A 19884-nucleotide genomic window follows, 5' to 3' on the forward strand; every position below is an offset into this window, starting at 1 on the left:
TAAGTAAAGTCCTGTCTAAGTAAAGTCCTGTAGCTCAGCGGGCATGACGAGTGGGAGAGCAGCACCTGTGGCAGCCGGTGCGGATGTGGCCATGGACCTTGCAGGGATGGAAGGCAGAAGCCTCAGTGGAGCAGGGTGTCCAATCGAAGGAAACCGGAGACTCGTCCACACTCTCAAAAGGAGCCTTAAACCTCAGGTCTAATTTAATACAAAAAGAAATAGTGAAGAAATTTCTTAAGGGACACAGACATCGTTAAGCAACAGAAAAGAGGTACGTTATTATCAGTGCCATTTTGGACTAGGGCAGATCCTATGAAATGACTGACATTGAAGATGCCAGTTGATCAAGGTCATGGCTAAAGGGAGTAGAAAGTGTATATAGCTTCACACACAGTCGATCATTATTTGCAGATTCTGTATTTTTGAGTTTGCCTACTAGTTAAAATTGTACCTCCAGCCCTGGTCGGTGTTGCCCAAGAGTTAGAGCATGAGCCAACACACACAGGAGGGTCACGGGTTCAATTCCCAGTCAAGGGCATGTACTTGCAGGCTCGATCCCAGGCACCTGTACATCCGGGAGGCTACCAGTCCAATCGATGTGTGTCTCTCTCTCTCCCCCTCCCTTCCACTCTCTCCCAAAAAACAATGGGAAAAAATCCTCAGGTGAGGACTAACAAAAACATTTAAAATACTTGTAACCTGCACCCCCCAAATCAATACTCTCAGCACTTTCACAGGCATGAGCAGAGTAATAAATTGAGTCATGTTCCCCATGAAGGTCAAGCAAGGTGACATTCTCCCTTCTTGTTTCAGCTCATACAGTAAATGAGTGTGCTTTTCATGATCTACTTGGTAACACATTTCTTGCATTTTTGTTAGTGATGTTGCTGTTTAAAATTGTCCCCAAATGTAGTGCTCATACGCTGTCTTGTGTTCTTAAGGGCAGGAGGCTGTGATGTGCTTCATGGAGAAAATGAGTGTTCAGTAAGCTTTGTTCAGGCATGCGTTATAGTGCTGTTGAATGTGAGTTCAATGTTAAGGAGTCAGCAGTGTACATTAAATAAGGAGTCTTTAAACAGAAATACACATAAAACAAGGTTAAGTAGAAATCGTTTTATGAAAATGTCTTGATCAGTAGCTCATGGAAACCTAGCTCCATATTTTCCCTAGGAGTGAAGGTTCAGTGTTTGGAATTCACTGTTCCCATTGACTTTATGGACAATGAGAGTCAGCTGTAAATGGTATGATCTGCAGGGGCTATAGGATCAACGGGAAATGGCTCCTGAGGGCACAGTCAGAAATGGGAGGCGTAAGTGATGGAAACTCTCCCTTTGAATGACAGATTCTAGAGCCTGTAAGCTAGACAACCTCTTATCTAGCTCAGCCCCTATACAAGGGTTCGCCCAAAAGCATTTCCTAAAGGCTCAGAGAAATGGATAATATTTGGAAAGCCAGATCTAGCTGGTGCCGTATGTCCTGATTCACAGACTTAAATCAGGAGACATCGTACACTTGATTTATATATTTTAATAAACAACCAAAACCTCATTAAATCCATGGCATGCCTTCCAATCCAGGAGCCAGCAGATGTTTTTCCCTAAAAGGCCACGTTGAAAGTACTGTAGGTTTTGTGGGTCCTGTGATCCTTGTCACAACAACGTGGCTCTGCCCTTGTAGTCTGAAAGCAGCCGCGGATAATAGCTAAATGAATGAGCATGGCTGCGTCCCAGTAAAACTATTTCATACAATTTCCACGTCACAAAATATTCTTTTGATTTTTTTTCCTCAACCAATTAAAACTGCACAAAAACGTTCCTTGGGCCAGATTTGGCCTGCAGGCCATAGATTGCCAACGGATTCATTCAATGGCATCACTGAATCACAGGAGTGAACTAGATCACCTTGGTGTCAGGGCCTTGGATCTGCAGAGGCTGCCCTTGGCCACTGTGGCTTCCCCTGGTTGCTGCGTGTTCCTCTTCTGTTTGAGACTGACATAAGGATTTAACTGCTCAATCTTGATTAAACCTGATATTAGAGTTGGTAACTTAGGAACATGAATTGGTTTAGATTTTTACGTTGCTTGGTGTAGTGTGCTTCTGCAAGAAGGATCTAGGAAATATTGAAAACAAAATTGGGAAAAGTTCATACTTCTATATACAGTAACATGCCAATGCATTTCAAACACAACCCTTTCATTAGAATTCCTTTGTGCAGCCCTGTTCTAATTATCCCTTTATCTTGAAACTCTGCTTTCTTCTTCTCCATTGTGTCATTTTTCTTTGTGTTTTTCACACATACAACAGACCTTATTCACAGGAAGGCGGAGCTGCAATCTAGAACGAGGCTTGTAATACAAGGAAACTTACGCAGAGTAGGAATTAAATAAATTTGAGTACAAAAAAAAATCAGAAGGGAAATGAACCCATCTTGCTTAGCACAGCATCCCAACAACATATTTTGAAGATTAAATATTCATCACTGACCAGATATCAGTGATTGGTTTTTGAATGTATTATAAAAACGGCAAAGAAGAAATTAAAATGTGACATCTCAGATAAGTAGATGCTAATGGATGGAAATGCCCTTGGTTTTTCATGAGATGTTGAGTAGCGCCCTTGTCTCAACCCAGAACCACTGCCTCAGGCAGTCTCTCTGGAAACAGGGACATTCTGGCCTGCAGCCCTGGCTTTGACCACACTCACTGGGGTTCCCCTTACCTAGAATTTGTAGGCAGAGCTCACAGCCCAGCCCTGTTGAGTCCAGATGGCCCCTGCCCATGCAGACTGGTCCTTGGCAGAGGAGGGCAGCCTTTTTAAATGGGACATCAACAAAAGAGTCCCCCCTTCTCGATGGTGACTGTGCTATCCCAGAGCTCCCAAGCATCCTGCTAAGCTTCCCACAGGCTTGTAAAAAGCCTCAAATTTCACTGACACACTAGCATAGCTCACCTGTTAAGCTTTGGGCTATGAAATGTCTTTTGGCAAATGTTTGAAAACTAGTCTTCTAGATATTTTTCTGATGGTAACTTCCTTTACCAAATATAATTGACATATAAAGCATGTACATTCAAGGTGTACAACGTCTTGCTTTGATACAATTATATATTGCAATATGATTACCATCTCTATCACGTCACATAATTATCTTTTCTTTTTGGTGGTGGGAACAAGAAAGATCTAGTCTCTTAGCATCTCTAAAGTTGATAATATAGTACTGTTGTCTGTAAACCTAGGATTTGTTTGCAAGGTTATAACTTCAGCATCTCCCCACCCCCCTAACCCCCAGTAACTACCATTTCTGCTGTTCTTATGAGTTTGGCTTTTTTGGTTCCACATATAAGTGATATTTGTCTTTTTCTGTCTGACTTCTCTCACTTACCATAATAACCTTCCAGTCCATCCAAGTTGTTGCAAATGTTCTTTCTCTTGGCTGAGTAGTATTCTACTGATGGACACTTAGGTTGTTTCTGTCTTGGCTACTGTGAATAATGTAATGAACATGGTAGTGCAAATATCTCTTCAATAGCCTGTGTTCATTTCCTTTGGACACAGACCCAAGAGTGGAGTTGCTGGATCATATAGTGCTTCAATCAATTTTTAATATTATTAGGAATCTCTATTTTCCATAATGGCTGAACCAATTTACATTCCCACTAACAGTGCACAAGGATTCTATTTCTCCACATCCTTACCAACACTTATTTCTTATCTTGATGGCAGCCATTCTAACAGGTATGAAGTGATACTACATTGTGGTTTTGCCTTGCATTTTCCAGATGATTAGTAATGTTAAGCATCTCTTCATGTACCTGTTGGCCATCTGTATATCTTCTTTGGGAAAATATTCCTCTATTTTTTAATTGGATTATTTATTAGATATATGAGTTCATTATATATTTTGAATATTAACCCCTTCACCAATATATAGTTTGCAAATATTTTCTCCCATTCTGTACATTGCCTTTTCATTATTTTATTGTTTCTTTTGCTCATAGAAGCTTTCATTTTAATGTAGTCCTACTAGTTGAATTTGCTTTTGTGCCTTACCTGGCTTTGGTATCAGGGTAATGCTGGCCTCATATAATGAGTTTTGACGTGTTCCCTTTTCTTCAGTTTTTTGGAAGAGTTTGAAAAGGATTGATGTTAATTATTCTTTAAATATTTAGTAGCATTCACCAGTGGAGTACCTGGTCCTAGGGTTGTGAATATCAATTTGAATCTCCTTATTCATTATTGGTCTGTTCAGATTTTCTGTTTTTTCCTGATTGGGTCTTGGCATGTTGGTATATTTTATTTAATTCTTTATTGTTTAAAGTATTACATAAGTCTCCTTTTTCCCCCATTGACCTCTTGCCAGCTGCCCCAAACCCAGTCTGTGTCCATTGGTTATGCTCATATGCATGCATACAAGTCCTTTAGTTGATCTCGTACCCCTTCACCCCTCGCCTTCCCTCATAGGTTGGACAGTCTGTTCGATGCTTCAATGACTCTGGTTCTATTTTTGCTCATCAGTTTATGTTGTTCATTAGGAATTTATCCATTTCGTATAAGTTATCCAATTTGTTAGCTTCTCACTATTCAGTCTCTTATGATCCTTTGCATTTCTATAGTATCAGTTGTAATGTCTCCTTTTTCATTTCTGATTTTATGTCTTTTTTTTTCATGGTCTAGCCAAAGATTTGCTTCTTTCTGGTATCTATTTATTTTGTTCCCACTCCGTTCTTATTTCCTTCCTTCTACTAATTCTAGGCTTGTTGTTTTTCTAGTTCTGAAGGTGTAAAGTTAGGTTGTCTATTTCTTAATATATGCACTTATCACTATAAAATTCCCTCTCAGAACTGCTTTTGCAGCCACCCCTAGGTTTTGGTATGTTGTGTTTTCATTTGTTTTGAGATGGTTTATTTTCCTTTAGATGTCTTTGACCAACTGATTGTTCAGAAGTATGTTTAATTTCCACATGTATGTAGATTTTCCAGCTTTCCTCCTGTTGGTTTCTAGTGTCATAGCATTGTGGCCGGAAAAGATGTTTTCTGTAGTTTACATCTTTTTTAATTTTTACTAAGACTTGTTTTAGGTCCTATTGTACGTTCTGTCATGGAGCATGTTCTGATGTACTTGAGAAGAATGTGTATTCTGGTCCTGTTGGGTTGGAATGTTCTATGCATATCTGTTAGGTCCATTTGGGCTAATGTATGGTCCAGTGTCTCCTTGTTGATGTGCTGTCTGGATGAAAGTGAGGTATTAAAGTCCCCAACTAATACTGTATCGTCTGTTCCTCCCAGTTCTGTTACATGTGATTGCTTTGAATTCATTTTCTTTATACTGACCTTGTCTCTTATTACCATTTTTGGGTGAAAGTTTGTCTGAGTATATTTACCTCACCTTCCATGAATGTCTTGTTCTGTTCCTTCACTTGGAGCCTATGGATGTCCTTAAAGCCGAAGTGAGTCTCTTGTTGGCAACATATACCTGTAGTTCTGGTTCTTGCTTTTTTTTTTTTTAAATCATCCAGCAACTCTGTCTTTCAATTGGTATATTCAATCCATTTAGATTTAGAGATGTTAGTGATATGTAAGGACTTACAAAAGCCATCTTATTGTGTTCTGGTTGTTTTGCATTTGCATTATTTCTTTTCCCTCCATGTAAGCCTGTCTTTGTAAGTTGTTGTCTTTCCGTGGTGGTATGCTCTGTTTCCGTTTTCGTTATCTTCTGTGCATCTACTCTAGGTTTTGGCTTTGTGGTTACATAAGACATCTCATGGATTAAACTTAAGCTGAGAGCAATTTAAGTTCAATCATCTATAAAAGCTTTACCCTTTTACATCTTTGATGTCATTATTTACCTCTTTATATTGTGTTTAGCAAATTATAGTAGCTGTGACTATTTTTAATGCTCTTTTTCTTTGAAATCTGTATTGTAGTTAAGTGGGTAACACACAACATATTACAGAATTTGGAGTTTCTGTTTATTTACCTTTACCAGTGTGTTGCATACTTTCATATGTTTCCATGTCACTGATTGGCATCTGTGCATTTCAGCTTGAATGTCTTGAAAGGCAGGTCTAGTGATGATGAATTGTCTCAGCTTTTGTTTTTCTAGGAAGGTTATTTCTCTTTGATAGCTGAAGGATAATTTTGCCAGATACAGTATATTTGCTGGCATTTTTTCTTTCAACACTTGGACTATCTAACTCCACTCTCTCCTGGTCTGCAGGGTTTCTGCCGAGTTCCAATGATAACTCAACTGGGATTCCTTTGTAGGTTATAATATTTTTTCCCCAGGTTCCTTTTAGGGTTCTTTCATCTTAAATTTTGACAGTTTCATTACAATATGTTTTGGACAAGCTTTCTGTGCATTGATATAATAGGGTGTTCAGTTGGGTTAGTTCTTTCTAGAAGACAAAGGGATATATTCTATTCCTTGTTGTTTTGATGAAATCCCACAGGCTATGTAGGCTTTCTTCACTCTTTTTATTATCTTTTCTTTGTTCTCCTCTAGTAGGTTAATTCACAATTCCTGTCCTCTAACTCACTTATTCTGTGCTCTACCCTACTATATATGCTATAGCATTTTTCCATTTCATTCACTGAGTTCTTTGGCTACATAACTTGTACTTGGTTCTTTTTCATTATTTCATTGAATTGTCTTTGAGCTTTCTTGTAGTTCCTTGAGTTTCTTCAAAACAGGGATTTTGAATTCTTTATCAGCAAGATCACAAAATGCTGTGCCTTTGAACTGAGATGGTAGAGGATTATTATCTTTCAGTGGTGAGATTTCCTTGGTTTTGAATGATGTTTGTAGTTTTGCATTGCTGCTTTCTCATTGGAAGTAGCAGACACCGCCTTGAATATTGTATTCATTGGTGCTGGTTTAGGGGGGGGTTCTCCTTTGTATGTTACTCTGGTCTTGCTCCCTCTTGTGGCCTAATTCTTAAGCTTTTATGCCTCTGGTTCTTACCACTCACCAGACTGCTGGCAAGAAACCTCTTTTGTTTCTATAGGTGGTGCTATAGCTCAAGTTTGTGGTTTCTCTCTTGCCCATAGACCCTGGCCAGTTTCTGCGGGCCCTCCCTACGGGGTCTTGTTCTTGCCTCCACACTTAGAAGTGGACACAGAGTGGGGGGAAGTGTGGACTTAAAGCATCAGGTGCGCCCCGAGGTTCCTCCGTAGACTTTCTGCTGAGCAGTCAGCCAGCAGGAGCCTTGGCCCTGTAATGCCTTTCGATGCTTCTTTCCCAGCCTCCTTCCTCCTCCTAGTCATGGAGTTCCCGCCTCAGAGAAAGTGGCTTCTCCAGCACTCCACTGGGCAGCTATGGGAGGTGCCGCCACCACTGATAGTTCATACAGTGCATTGTGGCTGGGGGTTTGCTGGTAAATTTCTTGCTGTCTCTGCTGCATTTAAATTCCTTTGGGTTTTGCTCTGAGGGCATACTGGCATTTCCCCTGGGGAAGGGTAGATAGACCTCTGCAGTTCCTTTCTTGTAGCTCCTTGAGTTTCTTCAAAACAGGGATTTTGAAGTTTCTCTCTTGGGTGCACAGGTGGCAGGACGCTTCCGTGTCCTGGGCATAGTGCTGGATCCCATGGCTGTTTGTTGAATTGTGGGGGACAAACAGGGTGAACCATCTTATGCCACTGTCACTCCTGATGGTATCTTTTGATCCTTTTTTACTTGGTCACATCTGGGAGGCCTTCAGCTCCTAAGCACAGCCTCCAGGAGCATAGAGCAGGATGAGCTGGGTTTGCAAAGGGATCCACAAGTGAAGGGTGGCAGCACCAGCCAGACGGAAGCAGGTTAACTCGCCTGTGCTGCGTGGAGGTCGGGGGTTTTGAATGAAGCCCTGGCTCCTTTATAATCACTGCAGGACACTTTCCAGTGTTGACACCTATCATGGTATGGGAACACCTGGAATATGTACCTACTGACCATTTGAGTCGAAGTTCTGTATCTGCCCCTCACCCCATCTTATAGCTGCCTAAAATTCTGATCTTTGAAAACGAAGCTTCAAACCTCCCCCAAGGCTTATTTCAAGCAAAAAAAGCTTGATCCTAATCAGCCGAAAGCTCGAGTCAGCAGAGAACCTGGGAGGCGGGAGCACACTATTGAAAACAGGTGGGACCTGCTTCATGGAGGCAGTTATCCGCCAGGTGCTCGTCCCCGCCGAGTGGTTCTGTAGCCTGAGAGCAGCAGCGCCAGGCCCGCCTGTAGGGCACCAAGAGCCCATGCGTGGGCGGCCGCTCAGGGGAGAGCCTGGGAGGAAGGCACCGATAGAGGCCACCAAGGGCTCACTCTGACCTTGCCGGCTCATCTGCCTCTGGCAGCTGTGGCCCAGCGGACGGAGAAATGCTGAGCATCGAGCTGAACTTCTGTGATCCCAGCAGATGCATTTTGTACAGAATAAAAAGTCACTGCACAAGACTTTCTCTTTTTCCTAATAATGCAGGATTCTTAATACTGATTATAATTAGGGTTCTTGCCTCTCCATCTAGGCTGGTGTCACCAGGAAAGGCCAGTGGGAATCAATAACGAGACGGCTGGCCTGTTTGTCTCACTGCAATTAAGGCATTCGTGCTGACAGGCGGCAGGGCAGAGCTTTTGTCCTTGCAGCCGTGATGTTCCTTGGACCCCAGTCCCTCTAACTGCAGGGGTGGGGTGCATACAACCTCACATTAAAACCCAACATAAACAAGTCGAAGGGCATTGGACTGACGGGAAAAGATGGAAGGGGGTAGCTTCATAGATCGAGTTCTGCATTCTTTACTCAGACCGCTAAAATGAAGATGCCCAATTACATTAGCCAGGTTTTGTTTTTGTTCATTGATTAAGACCAGCAACAGGCTGCTCTGAAAAAAATACTGGGCACTTACAGTCAGAGAAAGGCAGGAGCCAGAGCTAGCAGGAGGGCCTCTCCCAGGTGCTATGTGGCTGCATCAGTACTTCCTGTCTTCAAGGAGCTTGCAGGCCACTTGAGGAGCTGCAAATGTGCAAAGTTACACCAGTAGGAGGTGGAAACCACAGGATAGAAGAGGAGGGGTGTCACCTGGCTCTAATGTCAAGGAAATCACAAAGACAAAACATGGCATCTGTGAGTTCAGAGGAGAGCAAGGGTCCTCAGGCCAAGGTTCCAGGTCTCTGGGGGTGGGAGGTGACTGCAGGGAGTGGGGTTCCGTGAAAGGAAGAGCCTGGGAAACCTGCAGAAAAAGCCAAAACTATCATTTGAAGAGACACTTTGGAAAAATCATTCCATGCATTCCATGCTAATTGAGTGTCCAAGAAAACTTCTGGACTATCCCTGCAGGGCTGTGCGTGCCGTGGACCTGGAGTGATTCAATTCTAAAGGCCTGGGAGAAGTCTGGCTTTCCCCCCACGACACACACCAGACTGGGCGAGGCCCGAGGCTCCCTGCTCTGCCCTGGTGGTTTGGGGTGTAAGTAGAAACTCCCTGTGGTGGTTTAGTGACGCACAGCCACCTTGCAGGGTCTGACGACAGCCTGGCCTCACTCTGCCAACTCTCTGATCTTGGGAGAGTGTGCAGTGATGACACGTGCATTGTACCTGTTTGGTTTTCTGGCTCCTCCGGGCAGGGGCCCACCTGCTGTGTTCCTCTGCATGCGCCACTCATTGCTCCAGGGTGATACCTAGAAGACAGCATGGAGGTTAGACACAGTGCCTGCCGTGACACAGCAGTTTGGTGCACAGACAGCGTCCATTCTGGCTGGTCAATGTCCCTGCCGCCCAGTTCTCAGGGCCTAGTTCCCCCTCCTCACGCTCTGACCTCCTGCAGCCACACCTTCCAGGAGGGCTGGAGACCTTGTACTGCAACACCACCAGCCCCAGCATCTGCAGAGGGTCAGGAATGTTCTCACCCAGTGACTGGGAGCACATGCCTTTGTCACAGGTGATGCCTGACCGGCAAAGGTCTTCAGCCTTGTCCCAGGGCCCGGTGGTCATCCAAAGCAGCCACCCTGAGTGTGTGTGGGTGACAGGGCCTGATGCCTCACCTGAAGCTGCCCAGGCCGCCCCTCCCACTGCACTCGCTGAACAGAGGTGGGCAGGAATGGCAGCCCGGGCTCGGGTGCGTGGTTAGGGAGCAGTGACCGGGCCCTCGTCCCCAGCCAGCCTCAGGCCTGTCCCTTCTGGGTTCCTCAGCATCTCCTAGGTGATGCTCGGTGCTGGGAATGCAGGTGTCACAGTCAGGGACAGAGGCGCTGAGAGTCGGGGCCCTGTCCCCATTTGCAGTCACAGGGCGCTGTGCACACTGCCTCGTGGTGAGACTGATTGATTCTGCCTGCGTCTCTGTGTGTGTGTGTGTGAGCGGCACTGCTCTCGCCGGTTTCAGGTGTCAGTAGGTCTGCACAGAGCTTCCCCTGTTCCAAACCCCCGAGGGACCCCCCCCCCACCCCCCCACTGAAAGGAGTGGCACCATGTGGGGAGAGTGAGGCCACAGGTGGCTGTTAGCTCTCACAACCACTGGCCCGCCATCTAATTAGGAAACCCGCCATCCCGATTCTAGTTTAAGAATCTTTTTTCTGAAAAGCAGAAAACAAAGCCCTCCTGCCCTTCACTTTATAGAAGGGGGACCCAGTTCCATAAAGATGACTCAGCAGGTTTGGTAAACTGTCCATAGAGGAAAATGATGGAAGGAGCCTGGGACCAGTAGGAGGGCAGCATGAAAGAGGCTCCGCCCTAGCAGGGCGTCCTGGCCTCGTGACTGAGAGTAGGCACCCTAGAAAGCAGGTGCTCTCCTCACCCTCATTTTACACATCTGGAAACTGGCACCACGTCCACAAGCCAGCACGCGCGTGAACTTGCCCTGAGCGGACAGGGATGGAGGCTGGTGCAGTTTCCCAGCTTCTCTGGCCTCCAGGCCCAGTGGCTGCGGAACACGGACCCCATGTCACAGTGTTTGGAACCTGCCTAGGGAACAGCACTCTGCAGCCACTAACAGAGCCGGTATCTTTCCGAATGAGATTTTCTGGATTTCTGGTTTGTAATGAAGGCCTTTGCCACACAGTTATTTACTATCCCACGCAATGAAAGCTTGCCATTCGAGTTTAAAAAAACCTGAGGGAAAATGACAGATGTGTTTTCATAAGAATCGCTTTTCTGACGGATTATTATTGCTTGCTTTACCACAGAGGGAAATGACCAAAAGTCTAGACAACTAAAAAAATCAGAATGTGTATATTGTGATGTGAAATGATATTTCTAGTAAATAGAAGAGCAACCAAGAATGCTGTACTGCACTTGTGGTTATTGTCTCCTTACCTCACAACAGTGGTTCAGATCCAGGAAGCTGAGAAGGTCCTTGGGTGACAGAGGAGGGAAAGGCTGGATGGGCGAGGGGACTCAGAGTTGTCCTTGATGCTTTTACTGCAGTGGAGCATGGATGACAGTGGACGGCTGCATGGAGATGCAGGAGAGGCCCTCACACTGCACAGCTATGAGAAAGAGAGAAATCCTCCATTTGTGACAATATGGACGGACCGTGAGGGCAGGCATTATACTAAGTGAGATAATCCAGAGGGAGAAAGACAAATACTCTCACTTTCCTGTAGAATCTAAAAAAGCCAAACTCATAGAAACAGAGTAGGACAGTGGTTACCAGGGGCTGGGGGAAATGTTGGTCAAAGCGGACAAATTTCTAGTCATCAGAGGAGTACGTTCTGGGGATCTAATGTACAACATGGTGATTATAGCTAATCATACAGTATATCTTAAGTACTTGCACCACAAAAGAAATGGTAATTATGTGACATGATGCAGGTGTTAGCTAATCATTTTGCAATATATAAGTGTATCACATCAACCCATGGTACAGCTTAAACTTATATAATGTTCTGTGCCAAGTATAACACTGCAGATCTCAAAAGCTGGGGGGAAATGAAAAAAGTAACTGAGAAGTCTGAGTCTGCCACCAGCTAAGGGCAAAAAGCCTGAAGGAGGGAGGCCCGGGGGTGGGGGAGTAGGGGAAGGATGAGAGGAGCTCTGCCTTGTCCTTCACTGTCCCGGGCACCTGCCCCTCCAACCCCAGCCCACCTTACAGTCTTGGGATGGCCCATCACCCAAGGATACATGCTCATGCTCGCCCCACCCAATTCACACGTAAGAATCTGAGGACAGCAATTCAGTGACTATGAACTTGGTTCCACTATGAACTTGGTTACTGACCCTGTTACCACTGATACATTTAATCCTGAGCAGTTACACAGCTCTTGGCTGAATTTGTTTTGCATGAAGGCATATTATGTGCCCGGTGACATGAGCACCCTCCTTCCCTCCCCCAGGGCAGGTGACTTACTAAATTCATCAGGCAGCATCACAGACAGGATTTCCTGGCTGGATTTCTGAACACTGCTCTGAGAATTTACACAGGTTGTAAATGCAGAGCGCTGCAGGGACAGGGATGGAAATCTGACCTCTGTGTCACGTCCCCTCTCTGTCTGTGTTGCAGCTGGTGAGTGACTTGTTGGAATTTTGCTTCTATACCTTCCGAGAGTCCCAGGCCCTGAAGGTGGAGTTCCCCGCGATGCTGGTGGAGATCATCAGCGACCAGTTGCCGAAGGTGGAATCCGGGAACGCCAAGCCGCTTTACTTTCACAGGAAGTGACGGACTCATCGTAGCAGAAGAACTTTGCCTTAAGTTCCCCTGTGTTGTTCCACACCCATGAAGGACCTAAGAAATCATATTTTTAGCAGGTGATGGTTGAGTCACACTCATTCAGCAGTTTCTGGAGTTTAAGGTCATGTTAAGGGTTTGGGGCCGGGTTAGAAGTTAGACGTGGATTGGCAAGACCCGAACAGTCTAAACTCTAAAGGACTCTCCCCTCTCCAGTCCCCAGCGCTTAGAAACACGTTCCTCTGGATGAAAAGCCATATCTAGTCAATAACTCTGATTTTGATACTTTAACAGATGGGAGTTTTAACTATGCCATGTAGTTTCTGGTCTCAGCCGCTTGTTTTAAAAGGGTTCAAGGACTAATGAACTTTTTAAAGCTTACCCTTGGTTTGCACATAAAACGTATAGGCTATATGGGGCATTAATATTCTTTTGTTATTTAAAAAAACAACAAAAAAAGAAAAAACCTATACAGACTCCCGTTGTGTAGTAACAGAGCACGCGGCGTGGGAGAGCGCCCCCTCTGGCTCGCACTCGCCCATGTTCCTCCGCATCACTGGCGTCCCCCCCCTTCAGCGTCCATTGGTTAATTAGAACGGATAAGATGTTAAAAACAAATGCCTCGGTTTCAATTTCTAGTATCTATTGTGTTGGCTTTACAGATAATTTTTTGCAGTCTTTTGCTGTGCTGTACATTACTGTATGTATAAATTGTGAAGGACCTGAGTTATATATGGTATAAGGAACTTTTGTAAATGAGAAAAAAAAGATACAAAAAAAACTTCAATGGTTAATAGGAAGAATGGGAAAGTATTTTTGAAAGAATTCTATTTTGCTGGAGACTATTTAAGTACTATCTTTGTCTAAACAAGGTAAAAATTTCTTTTTGTAAAGTGAGATGCTCTGCATGCCTAATGAACCGTTTACAGTGTATTTAAGAAAGGGAGAGCTGTGCCTTTTTTAGCTTCACATCTGATTGACCATTTCCCAGTCTGTTGTAAATAGCCACACTGACACCTCTTCGGTTGTCCTTAAGCCTTTCTACTTTGTCTGCCTTTGTTTTGTCTTTGGTCTCCCGCCGGGGTGCTCGCGGGACGTGAGCATGTTTTCCGGCAACGGGCTGTGGTGTCCGGAGGGCATTGAAGGCGTCACCTGAGGGAGGACACACGTGGGAGCCGGTCCGGAGCGCGGCTTTAGCACCGCCGCCCCCGTTCCTCGGTCCTCAGGCAGCAGAACCAGCCGCAGGCGAGGAGAGCCCGTGGAAACGCCAGGGCTCAGCGAGCACAGTCCCATCCCATTTTAGAGAAATGCATCTTCTCCCGTGGGGATGAGAATCCCATGCACCCGCTACACCTGTGAAAGGTGACATGTTCACATCTGGTCTTGGGAAGGGGGCTCGCACTCCTGGCACCGGTCATGGGAACACGCAGGTTTTGCAGGACACACTGAGAAGATGCATGCGGGCACGGTCAGAGCAGCGTGGAGACCGCAACATCATTAGAGGGTTTTTAGAGTTTTAAAAGGTAGGTTTTAACAATAAATTTTATAAACAGTTTTGGGGGGAAAACTACAGATCATATAAGCAAGACAGTGGCACTAAAATTTGTAATTCATTCATCTGTTTGGCACTGATGCAGTTTACGGCTTTTCTCTTGCCCCAAATCACAAACATCTCTCTTTGGGGACACTTAGCAATATGATTGCACTAAATAAGCTACTTTGAATAGAGGCCAAATCAATCTTTAAAAGTGATGATAATCATCAGGTACTCAGTGAAATCACATTATTTTCCAAAACCTACAAGCGGTAGCTGGAGAGGCCCACGGCCAGGAGAAGGCAGCGTCGGATCCACACTTTTCTCCAGGGTGCACTGTGCAGGCAGCATTACCTTGTCTTTCCAAAGACACCCGCCTCATGCGAGGGGGAGCCTGCGAAAGTGCACTCGGAGGGAGTTTTTCTTACGTAATTTGCAATTTCGGGAATTTAATTTACGGGCAGATCTTTAAGTACAGCCAACTTACTTACCTGCACAGCAATATGAACGCCACACTTGGAAGAGGATAGATGCACAGCATACAGACTGGGAGTCTCTAGAAAAGAAATGGCTTAGGAGAGCAGCTTTCAGCTCAGACTTACTTTTTACGCAGTCAGAATTTCGACGTAACCAGGTTTGGGATGGAGGTGGTCTGCATCGGCTTCTCATATGAATGATGGTCCTGGCTGTTTGTGTGTCTCCGGGTAACTTTGCTTGGTTCAACAGCAAAGCCATATTCTAAATTCACTGCTGAATGCCTGTCCCGATCCAAATGGTCTGTCTGCTCTTATTTTTGTACCATATTGCTCTTAAGAATCTCAGTTTGGTACAATTCATAATTCACCAGAACTTCTTCATATAATTAAAAAGAAAACACACTAAATTAGTTTAAAATGAAGCAATTTATATCTTTATGCAAAACCATATGTCTGTCTTTGCAAAGGACTGTAAGCAGATTACAATAAATCCTTTACTTTAATCACCTGTTGTTGGGAAACAGTTCATTTGAATGTCTATAGGAACACCTGGATTTTGTGTCCTCCTCAACCTTGATTACATGTGCTGCTGCCTACATCCAAGATGGAGTATCAGGTTTTTGGGTTTTACCCACCATGTTAGAGACCTGTGTTAGCCACATGTTAATTATACTCTTTGGGAACTGGTTAGATGCCTTGTTTCTTAATATTTGGCCCACTAAAATACCCTATAAAAGTATGATAACTGCTAGCCACTGTATCCGCACATTGCCTCGTTTATCTTGACAACTACATGAAAGACTGTTCATTCTAGAGACTCACATGAATAGACCAGATGCCCCATCTGACTCAGCTGTCTTCCTCCAGTCGTCCTGGGCTGTCAAGAGACTCAGGTCCCCACCAGCCACGATGTTTTCACACTCCTTACAGACTCCCTCAATTCTGCTCATTAATATGAAACACAAAAGAGCAGTAAGCAATTACCAGCTCCTTTTAAACTAGAAAACATTTTCTTCCCCACAAGATAAATTCAAGCATAGCCACGCACGGCTTAATGATGGAGGTATGTCTGAGAACTGCATCGTCATGCAGTGTCATTATTGTGGGGACATAGCAGCACTCACACAGACCTAGACGCTGTAGCCTACTACACACCCAGCCTATCGCTCCTGGGCTAAAACCTGTACAGCATGTTACTGTACTGAATCTATGGATAGCTGCAGCTCAGTGTGAAGTATTTGTGTATCTAAACATAGAAAGGGTGCGGTAAAAATACCGTCGGAAAGTTGAAGAAAATATTATATTCATACAGGCCACTTACCATGAATGGAGCTTGCAGGACTGGATGATGCTCTGGGCGAGTCAGTGCGTGGGTGGTGAGGGAATGGGAAGGTCTGTGACATTACTGTATATGCTGTAGATTTTATAAACGCTGTGCACTGAAGTTACACTAACTTTATAAAGCCTGAGGTTGAATCAAGCATAAGAGAAAATGGTGCAATCAAGAGAGAACAGTAAACCCGAGATAAGTAACAGCATGCTGTTTCACAGCAAACAATTTATACGTAGAAAGAGTACACTCTACAATAATGATAAAAATTAAAGTATAGTAAATGCATCAACTGGTAAGAAAGACATTTACTGTCAAGTAGTGTGTACTGTACATAACCACCAGTGCTGCTCTGTTACACTGCTGACAGGTTTGTGTACACCAGCATCACCACAAGCAAGTGAATAATGCATTACACAATAATGTTACCATGGCTACGATGTCACTGGTGGTAGGAATTTTTCAGCTCCATTATAATTGTAGAAACCACAGTCATTTATGTGGTCTGCCATTGACCGAGAGGTCATGTAACTGGTCATCGTTCAAACCATTTGCTTTGAGAAAGATTAGACTATTTGAGAGTTAAATAAATTCAACTTCACTTAAACACAGTAGATATTTTTCTGTAACACCTCACAATCATTAAACACAACACTAGAAAAAATTCATTTAAAAGACTAAAGTATATACAAACTTGTAAAATATAATTGAAGGTAATTTTATATATTAAAATTTATGGAACTTGACATATTAAGGAGTAGGGCTTTTCACAGAGAACTCATAACTTTAAACAAAAGCCATCTTAGGCTGTAAGCCCACCAAAGCTTGCAAGAGGCCACACCAGTTGGCACCCTTGAAAAGAGTGGGTGCCCTTTCTGAATAAAGCAGGCTCAGTCTTAGGTCAAGTATGGTCATATTTCTAAGAATTTCTAAGAGTGCTCTCAGGCTCAGAGAATCCAGCTGCACATCTAGGAATCAGCTAAGAACTAAGACTGCCCCTGTGACAGCCACCACTGTGGGCCAGAGCAGTGGGAATCTGCATCACGATGCATATGTAGTTTAGAGGCTGGTTTGCTCTCCTACATTGAATACCCTTCAGGCAAGTAGACAACAGTGTCCTTTTATGTTAAAGTCAGGTCTAACATACTTCTTGATAAACCACAAGTGTACACAGACCAAAAGGACTTCATTATAAGTATCTCTGACAATTTAATTTCAAGTCATCCAATTGCCAATGCTGCATTTTTCTTGGAAATAAAACAGTGGCTTCCCAAACTGGATAAGAGGAGATTAAGATATGATCTGAATGATCAACATGGATCAAGATTGTACCGGATGCAAAGTAAACCATGGGGCAGAGTAGCAGGTAGATAGCTGCAACGCCCCCCCCCCCACACACACACACACACACACACACACACACACACACACACACACGAATAGTGGTTTACATCAGTCACCATGGATGATTTCTCATGACTTTGAGTCAGCCAGGAGGGTTCTGCTGATGTGGGCCAGGCGGGGCTGAGTCAGGCTCATTTATGGACCTTGGGCAGCCAGCCTCTCCTGTGGGTCTAGGACGGGTTTGCTCCATGTGACAGCCTCATCCTCCAGTGGGCTAGCCTGTGCGTATTTTCATGGTGGAAGAAAGGCTCTAAGAAAGACAAGGGAAGGTCTAACAATTTTCAAGCCTTGGATGGCATCAAGTTTGCTCCAGTCTCTCTGGCCAAAGCAAGTGACCAGGCCAAGCTTAGAGTCTGCATGGGAGGGCCCCACAAAAAGGGCCTGGGCAAGGGAGGAGTGAAATTGGGGTCATTAAATCCATCTGCCACTAGCAATTACTCAGATATTTTCTTCATAGGATTTATGTTGCCAAATAAGTGGTTTCCAAGTTTTCATGGTTTAACAAACCCATTTCTTTGGATCTCTATGCCCTGGGCCCGCCTGTCCAGAGAGATCATGGCTCCCTCATGACTGTGAAAACGCATGACTGGATCAGGCCACGTTCCTCCCACTCTGCTTGCTACGCCTACAGTGTTTCTTCTGAGGCTAAACCCTCTGAGGAAGGAGAAATCCATACACTGACTCATGGCACTGAGCTGCCCCCATGCCTCTACTGCCCGAGTCCAAAGTGCAGGTGTCCTGTTTGGGGCAAAAGCAGAAGTCTGCCCTCCAATCGAGTTGATCTTCTGATAGGAAAGAATTCTCCAAGGTCTTCTTCCAACCAGGAGACTGAGATGTTTTTAGCCAGGCACGAAAGCACTGGGACAATGGGCCAGCTTACCTCGTGGGGTAGCAACAAATGACTGCCCAGGCCGGTCAAGGGAAAAAGAGTGACAAGCCTCTGAGAAGACAAACGTAGGAACAGGACAGCCGCTTGAGGGGGCTCTCCTGGAATAGCATCCTCCTACGGGGGTGGGGAGGTGAGGGAGAGAACGTCATGTGGCTGAGGAAGGCTCAGAAAGTCATGGGAAACATCTGGCTGAGGAAGGGCTGACCATGGTTGCCTTTGGACTTGAGGGGAGAACCAGGAAGAAGATGAGAAAGCGCCCAGCACTAAGGTGAATGGGGAGCCCAGGAAAGGCCAAACTCTGCTGGGCAGAGGGAAAGGGCAGGGAATGGCCATTGGAGAAGGGACACTGGAGAGAAGCGGGGAGGGGAGAAGGGGGACCGACTAACCCGCACCAGCACTGCACCCGCCTCCTCCCATCTTCTCCACGTACTAACCGTACGTCCCGCCATGCACCCTCCAGGCACTTGCACGCGTCACCATTTGCCATAGCATCTCAATGAGGCGGGTGCTACTCTCTCCATTTCACAGAGGGAACTGAAGCCTAAAGAGCTCGAGTTAACATGCCCAAGGTCAGCAAGGCATTGGGGGAAAAGGACTTCAAAACCAGCTGTTTTTAACTCAAATCATGCTTTGAGCCGCTGTGTGAGCTCCCCCGGGCTGCTGGAACAAGCACCATGAGCTGAGTTGACTGAAACAACGGAAAAGTGTTGTCTCACGGGTCACAGTTCTGGAGGCGGGAAGTCCGAGCTCCGGGCGCCAGCCGGAAGGGTCGTGGGGAAGGGCCTGCCCCAGGCCTCTCTCCGTGGCTTGCAGATGCCATCTTCTCCCTGTGCCTCCTCACACGGTCTTCCCTCAGCACGTGTCTCTCAGCAGCTAAGTGATACTGAGGCATTGAAGGACACCGGTCATACTGGATTAGCGCCCAACCCCATGGACCTCACCTTAACTAACTACACCTGCAATAACCCCATCTCCGAATAAGGTCGCATTCTGAGGTACTGGGGTCAGGCCTTCCACATACGAATTTTGGGTGGGGTGGAGTTACAATTCAACCGGTAACCACCATTATCCCCTACTGGGCTCCTGGAGCAAAATGGTGCAGCAGAAGGAACAGGTGAGCAGCCCAGTGAAGCGGACGCAGCTCTTCGCCCTGGAGTGCCTCCCTTTTCTCATCAGTAAGGCGGGACCCTTCCCGGCTCCACAGTCACTGTGAGGAAAGAATGAGTTAGACATCGGTCACTGGCGCAGACGATCGATCCACTGCTTTCCCCACCTCCACCCTCAACCGCAGACGTTTCTGCCACAAGGAAGGGGGTGCAGCCCACACAGGCCTGTTCTCACGTGGCATCTCCTTCACAGGCGCAGAGACCACCAGGCAGACCCTTGGGTGACACCATCAGATGCGGGCCCACTGCCCCACTGCAAACAGGGGCCGTATCCGGGTGCCCTCTGTTGCCCAAGCCCCCGCGTGTCTCTCAATGAGCACAGCTGCAGACCCCTCAGCCGCTGCAGCTGGTGCTGAACCAGGGGTGGGGGGCGGGGCCTGCGCCCTGAGTGAGGCGGGGCCATTGCCCAGACAACCTTCTGCAGATGCTTGGGATCAGCCACACCCAGGCAGCAAACACAGAGAACAATG

General features: G+C 45.6%; 1 protein-coding gene across 1 annotated transcript in view; it reads left to right on the forward strand.

The window, feature by feature from the left end:
* Window positions 1-13655, forward strand: part of NR3C2 (nuclear receptor subfamily 3 group C member 2) — a 284982-nt gene extending 271327 nt beyond the window's left edge. The window contains exon 9 of the mRNA XM_081090950.1: window positions 12451-13655. Within this exon, the coding sequence (XP_080947076.1) occupies window positions 12451-12606 (156 nt within the window). The 3' untranslated portion in view covers window positions 12607-13655. The remainder of the gene's footprint in view (window positions 1-12450) is intronic.
* Window positions 13656-19884: the final 6229 nt, after the last annotated feature.

This window comes from Myotis nattereri (genome assembly GCF_964212035.1).
Source record: "Myotis nattereri genome assembly, chromosome: 5".
Classification (NCBI taxonomy): Eukaryota; Metazoa; Chordata; class Mammalia; order Chiroptera; family Vespertilionidae; genus Myotis; species Myotis nattereri.